This window comes from Lissotriton helveticus, chromosome 1_1 (assembly GCF_964261635.1).
Source record: "Lissotriton helveticus chromosome 1_1, aLisHel1.1, whole genome shotgun sequence".
In the NCBI taxonomy this organism is placed as follows: domain Eukaryota; kingdom Metazoa; phylum Chordata; class Amphibia; order Caudata; family Salamandridae; genus Lissotriton; species Lissotriton helveticus.
This window is the reverse complement of record NC_136057.1, coordinates 1,896,925,002-1,896,949,296: the sequence shown is the minus strand read 5'-3', so window position 1 is coordinate 1,896,949,296 and position 24,295 is coordinate 1,896,925,002. Positions and strand designations below refer to the sequence as shown.

Genomic DNA, 24,295 nt, shown 5'->3' with positions numbered 1-24,295 from the left:
TTTCTTGGCGAGTAACACGCTACCCCGGAACCCATAAAGGGTTAGTGTTGAATTAGTATAGTGAAATATGAAAGTAATTTGAGTGGTGGATATGTTAGTCAGTTATTTGGATTGAGAAGGATAGTGGAGGGATAGAAGAGTGAAAAGGTTTGCATATATATAGCGCTTGTTACCCCTGATGGGGTGTTGAAGCGCTTTTTTGGCGAGTACCACGCTACTCCGGAACCCATAAAGGATTAGTGGTGAATTAGTGTAGTGAAATATGAAATTTGAGAAGTGGACATTTTAGTCTGTTCTTTTGATTGAAAAGGATGGTGAAGGTATAGAAGAGTGAAGGATTTACACTTTTTTTGGGAGGTCATAGCAGTAGTAGGAGGCTTGGGGTGAGCAAAAAGGGATGTGGAGGCTAAGAGTTTAGAAAGTCTTGTTTTGGGGCATCGGTATAGTAAAAGAGGTGTCAGATGGTGCAAGGAGGGGTAGAGTAGAGGGAGTCTAGAAAGGGCTATTTTGGAGATCATAGTAATGGTACGGTGTTTGGGATGAATGAGAGCGTGGATGTAGAGGATATATTGATAGAGGTATAGGCTGAGAAATAGGGTAGTATATTGGAAATAGTAGTAGAAAGAGGTTTGAGATGAGTCAGAGAGTTGAGGTAGAAGATATATGGAGAGAGGTAAAGGGCGAGAAATAAGGTAGTGCATTGGATATGCTGAATTAGAAGAAAGTAATAAATATATAGATCCATGAGTACATGAAAGCATATAGACGCGTTAAGGAAGTAAGTATATGTAGATTAAAGATATTGATGGAAATATAGGGTGAAAAATAGGGTAGTGCATCGAATATGCTTTTTTTTTAAGATGCCTAACTATCTTACCTATCATATCTTTCATACCTACCATACCAAACCAAAAACGCATACTCTACGTACCAAAACTATGTAACATACCTACTTACCTACCATCTATTCCCAACATCTACCATACATTCCATGCCTGTGATACCTACCTACCATACCTAACCTCTCCTAACTAATCTAACACACATAACCTGCCCTAGCTATCCAGCATACCTAGCAGACCTAAATATCATATCTACTTTTCTACCATACCTACGTACTTACCGAACCTACTTACCCGCCATATATGTAATGGTCTGTGGTGGGGGATTTTATAGGGCTTGTACATCGAAGCCTCTTGCTGCTAGCGAATAACCAATAAACGGAAGACTTAAAGAGTTGTTGCACACTTCATTAATTTTCTTAATTGTAGCAGATCGACTTGAGAATGTACTTGAAAAGATTATGAGTTCCCAGTATTTGCTACAACTTTGGAAAATGCTCTATCAGTGTATGTAGCTTTTAGGAACAGTTAGAAGACAATGATGTGCAGAACGAAGGACATGAATAGAAATGTACCAAGAGAGTGTCAGGGTCAGAAAGTCTTGTGAGTTTTTATGTATGGCCTTGTGGTCAATGACCATGGCTTTAAAAAGCCTTCAACTTTTAATTAAACCATTTTTTACACCAAATACTAAATCTTTTGTTTACATTAGCTTAATCCTTGTAATTTCCGGGATTTCAGGTTACGATTATTACATGAAATGCCCGAGATGATGCCAATATGCCACATCACATATTTGAGATTTCCTTGGGTAAAAAGAAGCATGGGAAGAATGCAAACAAACCAAATGCTAGCAGACATTGTTCAAGTCATGTGCAATTTTTAAAGTATTCTTTTTAGCACAAAATGCACCCTCCGGTCCAGAAAGGATACAAGAACACATTTAGCTCTAAACAATAGTGCGAAATGCCGGACCAGCACCTTGCATAACAATGCGTAATTTCATGTAATTTTGGAGAATTTAGCGTAATTTCTGCCAGGACATTTTGCACGTTTCTCGCAGGAGTACTTGTAAAAGGCGACAGTGGAGCCCTTTGAACATTGGTGAAATGTCAGCATAGTTAGTAGACTAGTCATATGTCTGGAAGATGCATTTTTAACCGGGCAAAGCTTGTACAGAGGAGTACTGAGGTAGCTCGGACTGCCACATTACATTGGACTAGTGCATTGACAACTGGGAAAAGAAAGAGCCATATTAACTTTTTAAGTTTCCAGTCAGAAGCAAGTCACCGCTGCCTTTGCAATCTGGGTTTTCAGAGGAGAGCAGAATCAATATGTATGCCCAGATTACTGCCAGAAGACACAGGAGATGGTATAGGACCCATCAAATCAGGCCAGTTCAAGGTTTTTCTACATAAAATATCGTAAATATGGCTAAGGTCTCTTGTATGAATTCAGTTTTAGAAAACTATTGACTATCCACCAGTGAATAAGAGATAAATAATTTGGGCCTTATTCACAAAGGTACATTTACTTGTGTAGGTTTACTCGCATGTAAATTTACTCTTGCACCTAGGTATAAATCAACACGTTTTTGCTACTCTGCTACTCACCATTTCTCATGTAGATTGAATTTAATTTCATTTAATTAATTTGTAAAATGCATGGCTACTTCAATGGAGCTTCACAGCGCTGCTGATTTACACCTAAGTGTAGGCTTACATGTCTCCATCCTCTGAAACCAGAGGGTGAAGACATCTACGAGTCGAGTGTTAAGTTAGTACTAGTGACTTTTCAGTAGTAGGCAGTGATCTCCACCATTGGGGCAGAGATCTCCGGGTGGTAAAGTAGAGGCAAAAAAAGAAACTTTTTAAAAATACTTAAACAAATATCATGCATATTTTAATGTAAAAGAAAACATACATTGAAATAAAATTATTAACTAAAATAAATGTTTCAGCACATTAGTCATCAAATTAAATGTTAATTTGTGTATTTTAAAGTTGCAAGACCCACTGCTTTTGCCATTGCTTGTCTATAAAGATGTGGACAGCACCCACATCATGCCACAAACACACATTTTAAGAATAGATAAAACTGAAAGGACAAACACTGTTGAAATAATATTAAAGCTCAACAATTTTATCTTGACCCATCATCCCTGCTTGCCTATTTCTTATCTGATGGGTGGACCCCGAGCCTTCTAATAGAGAACTTCAACATTATTTCCGATCTAATGGGAAAAGAGCTAGAAAAACATTTAGGGCCTTATGTATCATGCCCAAATGCGTTCGCAAACGCTGAAATTCGCAGAATTTCGGCTTTTGCGAATGCATTTTCGCAAAATGGTATGTATCACACAAATCTGCATGCAAAATAAGGAATCGCGATTCCTTATTTTGGGATTGCATTTAAGGAATCGCAAATTTTGCGATTCCTTAAATGCAATGTAAGAAGCCAAAAAAAAATTCTAAATGGCCTTAAGGAATTGCAAATCACTACCAACTTCTAGTTGGTGGTAAGTTGCGAATTCCTTGAAAAATGCACATTTTTGCATTTTTCAAAGTGCCATGTGACGCACATACATGCCCATGTGCACCTATGCTTATTTCAGGGGTGCAACAGGGTGTCCTTTGGACACCCCTGCACCCTTGAAATTATTCTCAATTTGCGATTAGCAAATTGCGAATCGCAAATTGAGAAAAAAATCCCATTCCTTCCTATGGGCCTCCTGGCCCATAGAAATGAATGGGAAAGTATTCCTTAATTGCGAATTCGCAATTAAGGAATATCAAGAAATCACAAAAAAATTGCGATTTTCTTGATACATACCAATTTGCGATTCTGAAATAGCGATTTCTTAAAAATCGCTAATACAGAATCGCAAATTGGTTCCTTGATACATATGGCCCTTGAACACCTAAGGCCTGATTCACATAGGTGAACTTAGACCTGAAGTCTAACTTTAGGCTTCAGTATAACTTTAGACCTAAAGTCTAACTTTACACCTAAAGTCTACGTTTAGACCTAAAGTCTAACTTTAGACCGTAGACCTGAAGTCTAAATTTAGACCTAAAGTTTAACTTTAGACCTGAAGTCTAAGGGCCTGAGTCACTAAAGTCTAACTTCAGGCTTCAGGCCTAAAATTCAGGTCTAAACTTAGACTTCAGGTATGAATTTAGACAACAGGTCTAAAGTTAGCCCAAAAGTATTACTTTAGACCTGAAGTCTTTATTAAGACCTAAAGTCTAACTTTACACCTTAAGTCTGACTTTACACATGAAGTCAAACTATTCACCTGATTTATACCTGAAGTTTAAGTGTAGACCTAAAGTCAATACTGTACTACTTTTTGGTATTCACAAAGGTAAGTAACATGTAGTAACTTATCTTTGCAAATACCAAAAATTAGTAAAGTTAGGCGTTTGGTCTAAGTTAGACTTTAGGTCTAAACTTAAACTTCAGACCTAAGTTTACCTTTGTGAATCAGGCTCCAAGTTTTCCTCTGCGCTGGTGAGCTTGGAAAGCATTGAACAGTTGCTTCTAGACAAGAGACCAAAACACCAGATGTTTCACAAATTTCCTCTTCTGTAACTTGATACTGTTAAGCACAGAAACTGACACATTGAGTATCAACTGTTGGAGTTTTTTATTGATAATTGATGATAAATTGCATCTGCAGGGGCGTAACGCAGACCACTGCAGCCCCTGAGGCGCAAGGGGCCGTAAACCCTTCAGGGGGCCCCCAACCAATTCAACCTAAGGTCAAATAATGTCTGTGATATATGTGAGACTCAGGGGCCCCTCATCACATTTTGCAAGGGGGGCCCCATTATTTTGCTTTATGCCACTATGCATCCCGCAGCTGTACCAGTAGCTCAGTTACTTGAGATCCCGCTGAAGAACCGTCTGAGTAACCGTCTGGTCAGTCATAGGTGTGACCACCAGCATAATTAACAAAGCAGATAAAATGTCTGCTATAAAATTGATTAATAATTCACTAACAGTGCATGCAAAATGTGCACAAATGTGTGTTCACTCGACTGCACGTTAATTTGCAATCATTTCTACATTCTGGACAAAAAAAAACGAAAAGTGAATTTTTGCACTAGTACTTACACATGAATATAAATTAGTGGCTAACAATGTTGGCACACTTAGTTTAACTTTTTTCATCATAACTATAGGCCTTCGTTACCAAGCATGCTTAGTGCTGTTAGCTGAAAAACTGCATATTATCAAGGGATTTATCTCCGCTTTTTTGGCTTTAAAAGCCATGAAAGCAGGGATAAAATTATCTCCCTATCAGAAACAGGGTGCTAACACGCAAATTCGCATGTTAGCACCCTTTTTCTCTACGCTTCCCCTTGCATCTCTAATGAGATGCAAAGGGGGCATTCCAGAGTAAAATAATAGGAGAAATGTTGTTAAGCGACATTTCTTCTATTATCAAGGATTTCGATAACCCTGTTAGTGATAAAAAAAAGCAGCGCTAACCGCGGTTAGCACTGCTTTTTTTACACCTGGTATTTTCCTGACTTACAAAAGTTTTGAGAAGGACTTGCACATCTTGGTGAATCCAAATATAACCTTATTTTTATGGTCTGTGGCGTGCTCCCAGGGATGAACGCTGTCTGTGCCAACCAGCGTGAATAACAGAAGACTACTACAAGGCTCCCCCACTTGGAGGAAGACTCCCCGGTGCACAGCGCTCGAGTGACTGCAAAGTCTTAATATTTGTACACAGTTCATCATAAATTTGAATCAGCAAAGTTGAGATATTCCACGTATTTAATCCAAACTCATTGATTTCATGAGTGAGTGTTTCATAAATGTTAGAAATATAGTTCACAAACAAGTTCCAACATGAGTCATCCATAATGAACGATCCCAATGCATTTCGGGCTCATCAGTAGCCCTTCCTCAGGGGAATGCTCTACAACATAAAGAAAGTATCAATCTGTCACTAAACCTTTCAAAATAATACCATGATGCGTAGTTAGATAAACCCGTGCTAGTGCAAAACATGCTATCTTACTAGAAACGTAACGAAGTGAATTAACCAAAAACGAGTGAAATCTATTTGCCAAATCAGGTAGTGAACGTGTATTAATAGCGCTAGAGAAGTTTACCCAAGGGTAAATGAAACAATTAATGCTGCGCGGCTCGCAAGACCCATGTGCGCATAACTCGACACGGCAGTGATCAGCATGCTAAACCCGCGCTGAACCAATGTTCGATGCAACTCACGTTGATGATCACATCAAAATAGACGCCCGGTCATAGGAACCTACACGAACGAAAGTGCACGTTAAGCGCTGCTGTTAGATGTGCCTAAGCGTTACTAAAGTCAGGATGGAATTCCTGTGTTACTTATAAATCTGGTGCTATCTGTAATGTTCGTTTGACATTTGTGATTTTCTTGTCATATATTCATCGATTTACCATGTTGCTCTTATCTTCAGTATTTTTGTTCATGTAGCATTTTGCAGAGTGTTATCAGTACATCACCATATACATTGTATTAAGTTTGCCATGTTTTGTGGTTTGAACATCATTCATCAAGTATTCACTAGATATGCCCTTTCCAAGATGGCGCTTGGTTTTCACTGTTTTTAGTCCTTTCTTTATGTTTAACCACCACCAGCGCGTTTACTAACTTCCTCCATACACTGGCGACTATTCACTTCGAGCCGGTTACCGTATGAGGGACACCGTACAGGTGGATAACCGTAAGTACCTCTACTGAGGACCGCTCAACTTTAGTAACGCTTAGGCACATCTAACAGCAGCGCTTAACGTGCACTTTCGTTCGTGTAGGTTCCTATGACCGGGCGTCTATTTTGATGTGATCATCAACATGAGTTGCATCGAACATTGGTTCAGCGCGGGTTTAGCATGCTGATCACTGCCGTGTCGAGTTATGCGCACATGGGTCTTGCGAGCCGCGCAGCATTAATTGTTTCATTCACCCTTGGGTAAACTTCTCTAGCGCTATTAATACACGTTCACTAGTATGATTTGGCAAATAGATTTCACTCGTTTTTGGTTAATTCACATCGTTACGTTTCTAGTAAGATAGCATGTTTTGCACTAGCACGGGTTTATCTAACTACGCATCATGGTATTATTTTGAAAGGTTTAGTGACAGATTGATACTTTCTTTATGTTGTAGAGCATTCCCCTGAGGAAGGGCTACTGATGAGCCCAAAATGCAATGGGATCGTTCATTTTGGATGACTCATGTTGGAACTTGTTTTTGAACTATATTTCTAACATTTATGAAACACTCACTCATGAAATCAATGAGTTTGGATTAAATACGTGGAATATCTCAACTTTGCTGATTCAAATTTATGATGAACTGTGTACAAATATTAAGACTTTGCAGTCACTCAAGCGCTGTGCACCGGGGAGTCTTCCTCCAAGTGGGGGGAGCCTTGTAGTAATTTTCCTGACTTAGCCATGATATCCTATGGAAGGTGGATATCATGGCTAAGTTTGTGAGCCCCTATCATCAAGCTAACGCCAAACTTCGAGAGATTATCATTGGTTTTCCAGCGATAATCTCTCATTTGGCAGTTAGGGCGAGGATTTTTATCACTTCTGAGATAAACCTTGCTAATAGCAAGTTATCTCTGCGATAATTTCCGGTGATACTTAGCGTTAAAAAATTCGTTGCTAAGCCTCGTTAGCGATAAATATCGCTAATCGTTGGTAATATGCCCTTTAGTCTGGTTAAAAGTCATCTTCATGTCATGGTCCCAGTTGAATTTTTGTGTAGTCATTATTAGCAGTCTGCCCGGCCACAGTGAACAGTGGTTATTTTTACTTCTGCCCCCATAGGCTTAACCCAAGTACAGAGAGTGCCTCCTCTGATAGAGCCCTCAAATTAAGGGCATGAGTTGTCACTGTTTATCCCCTAAAAGACTCTGAAATCCCAGACACCATATTCCCATCTACTTTATCCTTCTGCCAACCATAACAATCCATAACTTTGGTTCACTTGGTTCAATTAAGGTATTACATGTAAGACCAAGACTGGAGCATAGTGTCACTGATGATGTGGAGTTACCTATTAACCTTTGGATTTAGAAAAAATTATTCCTCTCTTCCTGAGAGCATCTCTCAGGGGAAGGGTCAAGAAAAACTGTAGGCAGCATTTTCAGGTGTAGATGGTGGGCAAAGGTGCCCATGGCTTTCCTATCTAAACTGACAGATGGTCTAGAAATGACGTACCCATGTCTCCACCATCTATCCCTGCACAATGTTGCAGATATGCATTTGCTGTCTTCTACAGTTTCTAAGCTATGCTACCAGTGTTATCAACCAGCCATGGAACAGAAAAAGAGCCTTTCATAAGAACAACAGAAGGCAGCCGAGAAATCAGGATTGGCGAGGTCAAGAAGATAATGTAATTCCAAATGCTCCCTATGTAAACATTCCTCACTGTCTTGGTAATGTTTTCAACATGGGGTTTCAAGTGATCATCAGTAATGAGGTGTCATTGATACTGTATCTCTTGAACATTACTCCATTTTGAGTGGCTAGCTATTCAGAATTAACTGTTTCTTGTAGCTTACTTCGATAGTCCTCTTTTTATGTTTTCTATATCGAATAGTCTGTTGGTCTAAAACGTGCCACCTTTGACAGTGCCTATTTGACTCTCGTCCAATATACTGTTGGATATAGAAAACATATGGTGCCTTTTAGTCAGGTTTGGGTAGAAGATGAATAAGTAAATATTGATCAAGTAATGCTTCTTTATTGGGTTATGCAACCCAAAGCAAGGCTAAATAAAATGATGGATTTAATAAAATGATGGATTTAATAGCTTAATCAACACAATTCTCAAACTAGAACTGTACATATGCATTTACTTTTAATAAAGAAAGCTAGAGCTTCCTTTAAGAGAAGAGTGAAGATCGACCCGACATTTCTAAGGCACCTCCCATGTAAAGACATTTAGATTAAAAAAAAGGGTTTGAAATGACGTGACCACAGTTTTTGTATATTGTATTCATAAAGATCTTTCTTCTTTAAGTGGCAGTTGTACAGATTTGGACTATTGGTTAAGATGGTTATTAAAAGATAAAAGATCTAAGCTCGTGTCCCATATTTTGCTCTCTAAAAAAATGTTTATTCCTCAACCAACTGCCGGTTTTATGTGTGTTTTGCTTTCCTAAGCTATCAAAATGTTGGTTGCTTGGAAGTAGCGCTATATTAAAATCTTAAAATGTACGTTCTCCTACAGCTGGTGTCTAATCCATACGTTAGCATTCGCAGTGATGGCAGTCTTCACCTGGAAGGAGTTCGCCTGCAGGACGGCGGGGAGTATATCTGCATGGCTAGTAATGTGGCGGGCAGCCGTAACCGGACCACCACTGTCAACGTGTATGGTAAGTAGCATGTGTCCATGGGCCCTGCAGCTCAGAATTAAACCTTCACCAGCTGTGTGTGTGTTCTGACTTGTGATCCACCTAAATCTAGGTGGTAACAACTAATCAAATCCCTAAATGCTCTTTAAATCACTCTTGCCCTTCGAGTACAAGTTTTATTGTTTAGAAACTGTTTGGAAATGCAGCCAGAACTTGGAAGGAGGTGCAGACGTGTGAGCCTATAAAAATGAACAAAGGTACAGTTCCTGTTTTACAAGAAGTAACTTACTATTATCCCTAATCTTGTTGTTTACAAACTTTATGATTAGATTCGTAAACTAGAATCTGTGACATATTTACAAACTGGATGCACACAACTTCACAGTGAATTATAGTTCTAAAGCAAAACCTATTATCCCCTTGACATTTCCCAAGTTGATGTCCACTAATCATAACTCACACCCTACTAGGCACTTCTCAAGACCTCATACATGGGGGCCGGTTATGATGTTGGTTGGAGTTGCCTCCGACCGACATCATCACGGAATCGCAGAATGACGATGCGACCGCACATGGTACGGTCATATTCTCCCATTTCCCCATGGGAGCTTGAGCTGTGGCTTTAAACCGGCCGTAGCACAAGATCCCATAGAGAAATGGGAGATTTTCTTCATCCCTGCACCACATGGCAGACACCTCAAGGTGCCTGCTACATGGTGCAGGGATCAACAGAGGAGCATCATAGGTGCCCCCTCGGCCTCAACCAGAGGTCACAAAGAGAAGGGGGCCCTGATAGAGGACCCCAAACTCACTTTCCAACAGGTTTTTTATGTCGGAAAGCCTGGCATAGAAAGTCTGCAAGCCTTTGGGAAACCGAGCATCGTAATCCCACTGGCTAAAAAGCCATCCATTGGGATTAAAGTCCGGTCTCCAACTGGCCGATGGGCTCCTTGAGCCCATCAGAATCTAGCTGGAATGACCGCCCGGTTTCAATTCGACCGCCTACATTGTTATTAGGTGGTCGAAATTGAAACTGATGATGTCGGTCGGAAAACCTCCAACCGACATCATAATAGGCCCCTTGATGTCAAACATGGACATCTCAAATTACATCATCGTTCACCAGTGGAATACCTGATGATATATCAAATTACATTATTAATGATCTCAATGATGAGGTTACATATGGCATTACCAGACATCATCAGTGACATTATTGCCATGAAGTATTGTGATATCACACAATGTCTCAGCGTTCATATCTATGTGTACACATCAAACCATTTGTTGAAGAGTCAAGTTACAAGCTTCTATTTTCTCACACTGCCCACTACAACATGTGGAAACTATTTGGCTAAGTTAATTTATGGAGGAACTGCAAATCCTCCAGTATTGGGCTGAAACATTAAATATTTCAAATCCATGCACCCTTCTTTCTCTATAATGAATGAAATTCAACTGACACATTCTCCTCCATATTTTAAGTTATTCACTCAATGGAAAATTCTCAGGTGGCTACGCACTCTAAGTCAAGTCTAAGTTGTTGGCAAACACCGGGATGGTCTGGAATGATAGTGGACATTATTTGACCATTGGCCCAGACCTAGCCATCAAAACTCTTTATTAGCTAAGACAATGAACTTCAAGATTGGCTTGAACTGATTAGGCATGTCTGAGCATCAATTAGGCATGACCCTAAGCCAACTTGGCACTTAAGGTCATAGGTAGCTCGTGGCGCAAATAATGGTTCAAATAGTGGGTCATAGCTATTGAATTTCAGAGGGTTTATGTTGTGCTCTGAAAACGTATACTGTCCATTATTTTCTTTTAACTGTGGATTTTCAGTGAATTTCCGAGAATTTGTTTAAAAAAAAAAAACATTAGCAGCTGGATGTCACTGTTTGTGCATCCAGCACCAGTTTCACAAGGCCTTTGGGGTTAGAACAAAGGGCATTCCCATGCCTACCTAAGGGTTTAGTGGTTGAATGGACCCAACTGCTTGTGCATTCACCTCTCGCTGTGCACGGCCATGGAAAGTGGGCTTTAGGCACTGGATCTCGCTTGCAACTGTTAGACTCAAGGCCTAGCCACAGACCGAACCATTTGGGCATGCAGTTCCCACTGTGAGCTGCACTGGCCATGTGGGTTTGGAAGCACTTGTATCGTAGAGCTTGGAGCCGGGGCATGGGTGGTGGTCAGACCAAACACTCTTCGGTCCCTAAGCCCTGTTTCTCTGTGAACAGCCTTCAACCATCAGTGCAGTTGGCTCAGTTGCAGGAACTCAGCTGCAACCAGGCCCTTGTTCGGTACCAATACCACCGAAACTGCTGTGTATGGCCTGTTGCCATATGCTGAGGGTTCTGGGCACAGGGCATGGCTTGTGGAAAGGCGCGGTAATTGCCCCAGTGCCACCGAGCCCTTTGCAACATTTTACGAAAACCAGATGAGGGTCGGCAAACCTGATGTGGATCTACAAATCATACAGCACAACTTGTTTTTTTTCTAGGTGAGGGAGTCTTGTCTGGGGGCAAGGAATTTTTCTCAGACACTTTTATAAGGACACATCCTGTAAAGGCTGCCACAACAAAGATTTTAAGTTTTGTTAGCCATTCAGATTGCTCAAGTCTACGGAACCCTTCATGGTCCTAAGATCCTACGACAATATTTAGCCTCTTTTCCCTAGATTCATTCCTTATAACTGCCCTGTGTCTATTTCCCTTTCGCCTCTACTCCTCTAGGTAGCCCACCTACTCTGCCCATTGTCTGCTTCTACAATCTCTCATCTCTGTGATCATTTGAAGAATGAATTGGGTTTTCATTTTGAGGTAGCAAAATATAAAGTGCTATTTTCTGCAAATGGTCACATTGTCATGGTTGTTCCCATAGGAAACGTTGGGAGCCTTATCGCTGCCATACCTCCAAATGTAGAACACAGTAGTTATCTCACTGAATGACATGCATTCACCCCACACCTACCATGATGTCATGTGCAGGGTGAATGTTCTGCATTGCTGTTTCCATTGTACATTTTAATATCATCTCTAAACATTATGCTAAGACTATTTGGCAAGACAGGAAACAAGTCTGCTTGGAGAGGAGAATCTCAGTGCCAGGGTCAACTTCTGTATCACTCAGCTTTCCAAATCCCACTGTAGCTGTGAGTAAAAATAACTCTGGAGCCTATTCAATTTCTAACAAAAAACATGTTTAGTTAGCAAGTTGTTTTGTAATGTCAATATTTTAAGATGTAGGATTTCGGTTTGGGAAAACATTGGGTAAAGTCCAAGGCAGAAGCCCTCTCGATGGAACTTTGAACCATGTGCATGTGCCCAGTGATCTGTACTCTTAAAGTATGTGTACATTGGAACCAGATTCCAAAACAGGAACATTCATGTTCCTACTGAAATTGTCTATTTCGACTTAAATCTAAGACTAATAGCTTTTGCAGATCAACTTAAATCATCCAACAGATGCTCAAGTGGGAGTTTAATCGGCGCCAGCAGCCAAGTGCTGTGTCAGCATAATTAATAAAAAGGAACATAGAATAGACTACAAAAATATTCTAATATAAATTATGACTCAAGCCTATTAAAACATATTGTTTGAAACCTTGCTTAAAAAGTAATGTTTCCAGGCTGGTCGTGAAACCGCAGGTTCAGTATGTGCATTAATATTTGTTGGAGGTCTGACTTTGTTTTTTCTCTGTCGTGAGAATCTCTCTCATGAGAATGACTTAACTGACACAACTGAAAAAAAGTATAAGGAAGCCCTTTGCAAAGAGAGAAGGGACCTGGGGCCATATTACCAAGGTGAAGTATCGCCGCTTTTTCGGCAAATTGTGCCGAGAAAGCGGCGATACTTCTAGCGCCCTATTAACAAGGGCATGCTAACACCTGCCTCAAGCCCACTTTGCATGTCAGCGAGAAACATCGCTAATCACATGCAAAGTGGGCGTTCCAACGTCCAACCACATGTAAAACGTGGTTGGAGGTGGTAACACCCTATTACCAAGGCAGGCATTGGGAGAAGGAGACCTGCGATAAACTTGTTTATCCCAACGCCTGCTCTGATCCGGTGTTAGGCATTGATAACATGGGGTTGTGGATCATAAAGCTGAATCCACCTCTCCATATTATCAAGGCACACATTAGCGCGTGACAACAACGCTTGTTTTCTCGCGCTAATGTTCCCTATTGTCGGCTATCGCCGGATTTAATATCGCCTACTTGTTGTGCGTTGATAATGACGCGCTAACACGGAGATAGGGAAATGTGCGATGCACGTTTTTTAACGCACATCTTGGTAATATGGCCCCTGGTCTCCTTACTCGGTGTGCACAGTGCAACAGATGAAAACTGTATCACAACTTCAGCCACATAGAACCTGGGGCATATTTGCAATCCCTTAACTCCACCGGAGCATCACTTTTCTGATGCTCCAGTGGCATTGCTCTCAACCCCATATTGACAAGGTGCATTAAGCCACTTACTGTGGCTTAATGCCACCTTGTAAATATGCACCTTACCGCAGTAGTCCGCTGTGACAAAGGGTGGGAAATGGGTTTTGCAGTGGGCGTTCTGCCGCAACACCCATTACTTTTTTACGCTGCCCCATATTTACAAGGCTGGGGCAGCGCCAAAAACTACGACCAAGGAATACCTGGTCTTGGGATGGTGATACTAGGAGAAATTATTAATTTATTCTCGTATTTTGCTCTTTCTATGTGTGCTGCATTCTGCAACACACATAGAAAGGCCAAATCGTCATCAAAGATTGTTTATGTGCAGGAACATGGCCCTTCCTGCACATAAACAATCACCCCTGCAGCACAGGCACCCTTTGAACAGGGCTCAAGAGTGCCTACACTGTCGCTAGGCAACTTCATTAGCGCCAGCACGAGGAGAAATGCAGGGGTGTACCGTATTTTTCTAACACTGCTCCCTGACATTCTATTGTTAATATCCCCTCCCCAGTGTCTATCCATTATGGCTGACAGGAAAGAGCAAGGCCGGCTTTTGAGCTTTGGCGCTCAGGTCGACAGTCTTGCTTTTATCCGTCCCCCCACATGACAAGGAAACCTGTGCAATTTGCTTGCACCCAATAACTATGTGTTTTTTAATTCCTTCTTCATGAATCCCCTAACTCCCACTCTCCAACAGTGCACCTCATCTCTCCATAGCCTCTCTCTGACATACATTTAATTTTTGTATAGTGCTACTCATAATTCACTCACACTTCTTTGATCTCAATGAACACATGTTTTACAGCAGGCACATTCACCCTCTGTGCTTCTTTATGATGAGTGAAAACTTCCACTAGACAAAATTCCGAACGCTCACTGGTAGGAACATTAATCACTAGAGTTATCTTGGCATTTTTATTGTCGCCTAAAAACTGCTGGACCCACAAGAGTTCACAAGTTGTTTTTTTTCTGGGAGGAATGTGAACAGTATGAAAAATTGCTCAATGAAAAAGGGGATGCCTGGAATGCTTGAATTATTCACAGTGACTGGTAATTACATTTGCCACATTCCATTCTATCGTTTTTGAGTGCCCGAAGTGTGATGGGTGTGCCCAGGTCGGGTTCTTATGCTCACTGTACCACAGGAGTCATGCTGCAGCTAGCCAATAGGACCATAGTAGGCAGAAGCTGGTCTTGCATTCCGAGATATTTCCTTGGTTGTCCTGTGGGTCAGAGCAGTACCCTATCTTTTAGTTTTTTTTATTTCAAACTATTTTATTAGTTTTATACAAAATAATACAATAGCATTCTGTCAAGGGGTTAGCCAATAGTAGTGTGTAGGCATTGATTACATGTACTTTATGGTCAGAATACTGTTTTAGCTAATCCCCTCTGACATAGACTTGCCAAGAAATTTAGGCAAAGGCTGATAGAAAGAGAGAGACAGGAAAGAAAGAGGTAAAGAGGAAGGTATGAGAGAGGTTCTGTAGCCCTGAGTCTACTAGGGGTTTTTGACATGTGGCAGAGTTGACACCTTACTAGTTGACCTGTGGCAGGAGAGGTCGTCAAACAGGACAGCCCAACCATCCAACAGTCCCCTGATGTCCCTTAGGCTCGTGGTGTTAACCTCTGATTCGCTCTGTCTTCCCCCATAGGGGAGGGGAGGAGGGAGCCAGACTGGCTTCAAGGGGGTTCGTAAGAGTCTAAGTTCGCATCAAGTGACTTCCACATCCCCCTGGTTGCTGGTCTCCAGGACGTGTTCTGCAGTGCTATGTTATCCGCGCCTCTGAGGTACGTCACCCAGTTGAGCCAGCCCTTGTAGGAGGTCTTAGTCATGGCCTTCCAATTGGTGAGGACCATTTTCACTGCCGCAGTGAGAAGCAGGTCAAGTAGGTCTTTATCATGCTCTGTTTGTAGTGCTGTGGTCATGAATGCAGTGGCGAGGGAGGAGAATTTGGTTGTTAGTGTGCAGCCCAGTACATTATTTATGAACCCAAAGATATTCTCCCAGAACTTTTTGAGTGATGGGCAGTAATAGATAAGATGTGCTAGTTCCCCCTTTTCCTTGCTACAGTTCCAGCACAGGTCGTCTTCTCTGAGTCCTAGAGTGAATAAATGGGTGGGGGTCCAGAAGGCTTTGTGGAGTAGCCCGAATTTAGTTTGTGCTAGTACTGGGGTGCTTTTATTATGTGAGTCAGAGGACCATAATGTTGCCTGCTTTTGCTCATTCAGGGGGGTGTTGCCTTGAAAAGTAGGAGTGAGTGAGCCTATGTCTGAAGGACCCCGCAGCTTACCTACTTTGAGGATTAGAAGAAGGGCAGATTTCTATGTATCTGATGCAAACATTCAAAAATGAGTGGAGCTACTTTGAGGCCATGCTGGTACAGGGCTGGTCCCAGGACTTTTGGGACCTGGGCAGAAAGGGAATGAGTGGGGCCCTTCTAATTTGCATACAGTGTGAAATCACCGGAAATGACATCACAGGAAGTCCCATCAATTGACTATCATTGAGCGGCTTGGCAGGAAGCAATTTTCTTGATGCGCATAACAGTAAAACAATAAAACATAAATATTAAAATGAATAAAACAAGTATACATATTTTTAAGTTCGATACATGGAAATACTTTTTATTAGTCCTGCCTCTCAGTTGTCATATTAGCGAATGCTGGCCACCTTTGCATAGTAGTTGTTCCAAGAGTCAGTGCTGTGGCATACCACTGGGATGGGCTGCCCCAGGGATCCAAGCTAATCTATTTGTTTTGCACCACCTATTGATTATTCTGCTTGCCTACATCAATCCCTTGGCAAGCAAAAAAAGTTCGAAATTTGGCATCCAGCAGGAGCTTGCAGTAGGGTCCAGGACAAACATATAAAATGAAGAACAATTCTACACCCTGCCACTCTACTTTGGTAGGCCTAAGAGCACTGCACCATGGCTGTGAGGTCCAGGCAAGAGGAGGACTCTCTTGGGCCTCGCAGAACTGGATCATGCTACGTGGCACAAGAGAGCAGGAACAGTGGTGAAGCAATGCTGCCATGCACCATTGTGTTCAAGTTCAAATTCAAAAGACCTTTATTCGAATTTCATAAAATTCATAAAAGTACAGATTACAACAATAATTCATTAAAATATAATACATACGAACAAATAGGAAAGTGATACAGAAAAACATTTCAAAGTTTTATACAATAACAATAAAATAGGTTCCGTTTCATTACATTATATATGAGGTGACACCATTGTGGCTAGTTACTGATTTCAAGGGTTTTCCATCGTCTTACGTGCTCGTGTGGCCATTCTTAGAAAAGTGCTGGTGCGAAAAATCAATTCTTCAGTGTCCAAAGTAAGCAGCATTATATATGATTCTTTGAGGGTGAGAGGTCTGTATTTTTTAAAATAGGGAGTTAAAAACCATTTGATAAATCTCAAATAAAATTTACAGAAAAATAAAAAGTGCAGGTCATCTTGAATACTCATACCATCACAGGGACATGGGGTGAGATCAGCACTATGTCGATACCCCAAAGGAAATGACAACAAGAATTTAACAGTTCCTGCCCTCAATCGAAACAATAAAGCTCTCTCCCAACTGGACATAGGGAGGGAGAGATAGGGCGGGAGAGTTTGCCCACACAGTCCGTTTCCTATGTATTTCGCAACACTTAATTTCTGGGATTCTCTTCCAAAACGACCATTTCTGTAAAGTGCATAGAGTGCATTTTGAACCTCCATTTTGTCCTTTGGTTCAATTAACATTGGGTCGGTAAACAAGGTACCTCTGTCAACTTCATTAAGTGATTTAAAAACTTCTATGAACCAAGGAATCTTCATGCCATGTTCACAATTTAGGCAGTCCTTAATAATGTTTTGTGTAAGGACAGCAGCATCATTTCTCCAGATCCTGATCCAGAAAAGAGCTGGTCTGGCTCTAATAAAATCACTTATATGAGGGATATTTAGTTCTTTGTGACAGATAAAATCAGATGAGGAAATCGGAGCACCCAACACTTTTCTACAGAAACGGTTTTCCTCTCTTTGAATACATGTACTGCTTCCCAACCCCCATACCTCTGCTCCATACGTAGCAACAGGTGAACACTGCAGTTTAAAAATCTTTAAAATAGCCTTAGTGGCACCAATTTTCTTTGGGCGAGGGAGGCTCAACACAGAATTGTTGGCTTTCGAGAACTTGCTTGTGGCGTGGGCCAAATGCCCACTCCAAGAGCCGTTCGCAGCGATAACCAACCCTAAATAAGGAAAGTTAGGAACAGATTCTAGTTTGTCTGTGCCTATTCGAATTGTGTTTAGTTTCCTTTTACCCGGGCCACAGGACATAATAAAAGATTTTTTAAAATTTACCTTAAGATCCAGACCCTCCATAAATTTTACAAAGCACTGTGCCAGCAGACGAAGAGCATTTGGAGTGCGGGCCATAAGCACCGCATCGTCTGCGTATAAAAGCACGGGTAAAGGATTTCCTAAAATCATTGGGACGTCTGATGTGGCTTTTTTCAGACAGTTAGATAGGCCATTAATATAAATGATGAACAACAGGGGTGCTAAAACGCACCCCTGTCTCACCCCCCTCCCTATCTCAATAGCTCCCGAGACCTCTCCACCCATCCCAATACGTACCCGTGCTTTTAGGTCAGTATGGAGATAGGCTAGAAATCTAACGAGAGTGTCATCAAGACCATTGGATGAAAGAATTGACCACAGCTTAGATCTATTTACGAGATCAAAAGCGGATGAAAGATCCATAAAAGCGAGGTAGGTAGGGGATGAGCGGGCAATGCAGTATTTATCAATTATCAATTTCAAATTTAGACATTGCTCCACTGTTCTTACCCCGCTCCTGAACCCCATCTGGCATGGATCCAGGAAATCAGTATCCACCGCCCATTCCAATACCCTATTATAAATTATACGTCCAATGACTTTTAGGGTATTGTCCAAAAGGGAAATAGGGCGATAGTTTGCTGGATCTGACCTGTCTCCCTTTTTATAGATTGGGACAATAATACTAGTGGCCCAAGTAGATGGCATGGCAACTTGTGGAAGACTGTTGAAAATATTAAGAAGTATAGGTGTCCACAAGTCCACATTATATTTGATAATATCAATAGGGAGACCATCTGGTCCAGGTGCTTTATTTCCTAGACTTTCCCTTATGGCTATTTTAACTTCATGTTCCATGATCTTTAAACCATCCAATTGGTCTAGATTAGGGAGAAAATACTCATCAGGCTCTTCAGGAGGCGTTTCATATATTTTGGAGAAATGGCTCTCCCACGCTGCACTTGTTTATTACAGCGTATTTTGGTAAGCTCTTTACCCATTTCCCTCGTTTTTCGGACAGCGGACCAGAATGGGCCACTGCCACCCAGATTTGCACTAATTAACAAAGAGTCCCAATGATCGGACAATAGGTTAGCCTTCCTTTCCGATATTTTCTCTTTGTAGTTTTTCCTGGTGGCTTGAACAGCAACTCTGCACCTTGGTTTGGCAGAGAGTACTTTTCTTAACTCTCTGTTAGCCAAGGAGCAAGATGAGTCAAACCACCTGGGCTCTTTGCATTCTTTGGGGAATGGGACTGACAGAAGGGTTTTAATGGTATGACATAATGCTTCAAAATCTGCTATTAATTTCTTATTGTTATCAATGGGGGACAAGCAAGATTTTATCAGATGTGGGTATAACTTTTTTACGCTATCTAAAATAGCCACACAGTCAACTCCTCTCCATTTCAATCGAAGGCCATCAATTGAGGGTGTGATGTCCCTTGCCCCATTTAAATTCATATAAATTGGACTAGATACAAAATTTAAAATCACCAGCAAAGGATTATGATCACTAAAGGAAGTTTGCACCACAGAAGTGTTTACTATGCAATCAGTTAAAAGTGGTGAGGTGAATACATAATCAATAGTAGAGCTACTATCCCCGCTGGTAAACGTGGGGGCATGGGAGAGATTCGTGTTATGCCCTATCCTCATAGCATCAGCAAGGTTGAATTCAATTAATATTTTAAACAATTCTGATCCCCTGCGATCTGCTGAGTCAGGGCAAATAGGATCATCGGACCCATAATTCTCTGTTAGTTTCACATTAAAATCGCCCCCTATTAGAATACCAGTGTTAGTGTCTTCTGATGAGGAACATTCAAGCATACTTAAAACCCTTGACAGTGCCAAAAAATTTTTGTTCGGTACACAATAAAAATCATTATTATAAAAGTTAATTAAATAAATCGTGGTCTTTGACTTTAACTTATATTCAAGAATTTGGATGTTAGGATTATCAGGGTTATCAATCTGCAGATCTCTGACTATACCACCTACCAGAATTCTGATCCCTATGAATAAGCCACCCACTGCTCGACCAAATCTAGGTTTGGGTGATGTCAGACTAAAACAGTGGTATCCCTCAATATACAAATTCCCTACAGCCCATGTTTCTTGAAACATAAGAATATCCACATCATTAATTATCTCAATCCATGCAGGGTCCAGTAACTTTGCTTCCAGTCCTGCAACATTCCAACTTAAAATCGATAAGCCATAAGCATTGCTACCTGTGCCCAATCTACTCCCAATATTCCTAGTTTCATGATACGTTGACTTATGGGAAAAGGGCAAAATGGGCAAAATGCTATTGGTGGACATAGTTTCTATAGGATCAATCGGGTCATGACAAGGTGCAACTGGAACCGGAGATCCCTCCAATTTACCAATTGCAGCCTGTCCATACATTTCGTTGTTAGCCGGTATACCCAGTCAGTCCTGATCGTCTAAATTAGAAAAATATTCAAATCGATTGTAAGTAGGAATGTTGAATGTTGTTGGTGTGAACTGATAGGGGTCATGAGCTGGGTAAGACCTTTCTCTATAATTATGTTGGTGCATGGTTGGGAATTGCGGATAGTGGGGAAAGTAAGGGGCAGAGATTGACATTAAAGGCTGATTCCACAAATTGTGGCTTTTCATATGATTGACAATGGGATTCTGATTCTGGATAAAAAGCGGTGATTTGATCCTTGCTTCAAAATTCATTTCTTGATGAGGGATTGTAGGATGATTCAGTATAGCCTGTTCAGGAGGTATCAAATGTCTGTAAAAATAACCTAATGGGAGGAGTGTGGTGTTAAATTCCCGGGGAGAGGGCAATGGGGCGCTAGCAAGTGTTTTCTCCGCCCATTGAGGGTTTTTGAAAGTTATAGTAACACAATCGCCCTCAAACTTTTTCCTGAGTGGGCCTATCCAACCCACTCGCTGGGTGTTAATAATCTCCCTTGCGCCATCAATAGGAAAATTGCAGTTTGCAATTAACCAGTGGAGTGTTTTATTTTTAAGAGATGAAAAAGTTTCATCCTGGTCCTTCCTTAATTTAGAGACATTTACCAACACCAATACATATGCTCCGTATTCTGGAGGAAGATTGATGCGAGAGGGAACTTGCTTAGTTGTTTTTTGTGGCGGTTGGGCCACAAAAGAACTACTTGCGGGATTCATAGATTGGCCAGTAGTAGTTGCATTTACTTTTTTGGTATTCTGGTCCTTCCTTTTATCCAGAGCCACGTTGTTAGTGCTAAGGGTAACTGCAACTGCTGACTGGCTAATAGGTGGGCCCTTCGGTGTCGCTGATGTAGCTAATGAGACTTTGGGTGTAACATTAATGTTTGTGGTTGGTGCTTGTGGAGTATTGAGTTTGGTGCCAACTATTTTATTTAAGCTGGAGTTTGTTGCACCATTTACAATGCGTTCTTTATGTAAATTCTTAATAGGGATACTCAGATCGGCTATTTGTTTTTCGATCCGAGTAAGCCTACTCTCAATGGGAGATAAGTAAATACTCAATAATTCAGCGAGCCTTTCCAACATGCAATCATTAGCACTTTCAGGATTGTCATTGATGGTATCATTGTTAACTAACATTCCACCCTGCTGCTCCTTCTCTCTATCATCCTCCTGGATAGTCTCTGCGACTCTCGTTATATTTTGGTTAAGGTTAGAGTTAGATCCTTTCCCGGTTTTTCTTTCAATCAGACCATGTTTCCTAACCTTTATAGACCAGGACTTCGGTACATATACTTTCTGTTTTTGAATAGCCCCCTCACGTCTACCTCTTAGTTGTCTTATGTTATCAACAGGTATTTCTTCAGGGGTAGGATTAATAAGTAAATCTGGGGTCTTCTCCAAGTCCATACTAATGTCTGTGTCAGAGTCTATCAGAGGAATAGAGGCGGATAGATTTACCTCACTTGGGATGGTATGGATGTCGGCACATGTGTTTACTAAAGGTCTAATATTGTTTGGCAAGACCTGAACAGGTGTGGTAGCAGCAGCGATAAGACCAAGGGAAGAGCGTCTGGCATGGGCCAGATCTTGAGAGACCCTGCGCTCTAAAAGCGAAATACCTTGGTTTATGGCATCATTGGCCTTAGTAATAAAATTATCTATGGGGCCAATTATTAAACCGCCCCCCGCAGCAGCTGTCTTGCTGCGGCTGCCCCTTGGAGACATAGTGATGGAAGCGTATACTAGGCCAGAAACAATATGAGCTAACAGTAGTAGTAAACAGTAAACAAGACAAATATAAAGAGCCAAAAGCTAAAAGGAGTGAAAGGTTAGGATTACCACTCAATAGGCAGTGTAAGATAATTATGGGCCAGCATGCAGGTACACCCAGCTGCAATATGGAACAAAGTCAAAGTCAGTGGCACAAGATTCCCCAGCAAAAACTGTCTTTAGCAATTCGTAAACATGAACTAGGATGGAAATGCCTTACGGGGATAACATTAGGGGGGTTGCCCCGTCCCGTCCTCTTCGTGCCACTGAGGGCCACAGAGTGCCCGCCCTTGTCCCGGGCTTCTCCCGCACGCGACTCGCGGGGCGAGAGGGGTGTCAGCCTTTTTCTAGCGCCTCCGGGCGCTCCTGGCGCGTCACGGGCGCGCTGCCCCAGAGGCTGCTGGGGAGTGTGGTCCGGTCCCTCCGGTCTGCCTCCCGGCGTCTCTGTGGACAAATAAACACTGCCGCCGTTCCCCTCACGGCTCCGCCCGATGGCGTGGTAGCAAGGTTTGAAGCCTCCTGGTGTTCCCCCTGGGCTCCCGGGGGTCAGCCTTTTTCTAGCGCCTCCGGGCGCTCCTGGCGCGTCACGGACGTGCTGCCCCAGAGGCTGCTGGGGAGTGTGGTCCGGTCCCTCCGGTCTGCCTCCCGGCGTCTCTGTGGACAAATAAACACTGCTGCCGTTCCCCTCACGGCTCCGCCCGATGGCGTGGTAGCAAGGTTTGAAGCCTCCTGGTGTTCCCCCTGGGCTCCCGGGGGTCAGCCTTTTTCTAGCGCCTCCGGGCGCTCCTGGCGCGTCACGGGCGCCCTGCCCCAGAGGCTGCTGGGGAGTGTGGTCCGGTCCCTCCGGTTTGCCTCCCGGCGTCTCTGTGGACAAATAAACACTGCCGCCGTTCCCCTCACGGCTCCGCCCGATGGCGTGGTAGCAAGGTTTGAAGCCTCCTGGTGTTCCCCCTGGGCTCCCGGGGGTCAGCCTTTTTCTAGCGCCTCCGGGCGTTCCTGGCGCGTCACGGGCGCGCTGCCCCAGAGGCTGCTGGGGAGTGTGGTCCGGTCCCTCCGGTCTGCCTCCCGGCGTCTCTGTGGACAAATAAACACTGCCGCCGTTCCCCTCACGGCTCCGCCCGATGGCGTGGTAGCAAGGTTTGAAGCCTCCTGGTGTTCCCCCTGGGCTCCCGGGGGTCAGCCTTTTTCTAGCGCCTCCGGGCGCTCCTGGCGCGTCACGGGCGCGCTGCCCCAGAGGCTGCTGGGGAGTGTGGTCCGGTCCCTCCGGTCTGCCTCCCGGCGTCTCTGTGGACAAATAAACACTGCCGCCGTTCCCCTCACGGCTCCGCCCGATGGCGTGGTAGCAAGGTTTGAAGCCTCCTGGTGTTCCCCCTGGGCTCCCGGGGGTCAGCCTTTTTCTAGCGCCTCCGGGTGCTCCTGGCGCGTCCCGGGCGCGCTGCCCCAGAGGCTGCTGGGGAGTGTGGTCCGGTCCCTCCGGTCTGCCTCCCGGCGTCTCTGTGGACAAATAAACACTGCCGCCGTTCCCCTCACGGCTCCGCCCGATGGTGTGGTAGCAAGGTTTGAAGCCTCCTGGTGTTCCCCCTGGGCTCCCGGGGGTCAGCCTTTTTCTAGCGCCTCCGGGCGCTCCTGGCGCGTCACGGGCGCGCTGCCCCAGAGGCTGCTGGGGAGTGTGGTCCGGTCCCTCCGGTCTGCCTCCCGGCGTCTCTGTGGACAAATAAACACTGCCGCCGTTCCCCTCACGGCTCCGCCCAATGGCGTGGTAGCAAGGTTTGAAGCCTCCTGGTGTTCCCCCACCATTGTGAAGCAAAGTAAATTGTTCCTTCCCACCACCCTCTGGTCACTGAATATACAAGCAGTAATGTGGAGAGCTACAACAGATAACCTTTATTTAAAAAAAAAGTTTTATTTGGTATAGGATAAGATCAGGTTCTGAATGCCCAGTTCCAGCCTTGCTCCTTCTTTTCACTGTGGATTTTGTGAGAGGAATAGTTGAATTATTCAGGAGATGAGAATGCAAGACTGTAAAAAAAAAGATTGCCATTGG

General features: G+C 42.9%; 1 protein-coding gene across 1 annotated transcript in view; it reads left to right on the top strand.

The window, feature by feature from the left end:
• Positions 1 to 24,295, top strand: part of HMCN1 (hemicentin 1) — a 1,257,483-nt gene that overhangs the window by 502,452 nt on the left and 730,736 nt on the right. Inside the window, exon 19 of the mRNA XM_078642741.1 lies at positions 9,097 to 9,241. Coding sequence (XP_078498867.1) covers positions 9,097 to 9,241 — 145 coding nt within the window. The remainder of the gene's footprint in view (positions 1 to 9,096; positions 9,242 to 24,295) is intronic.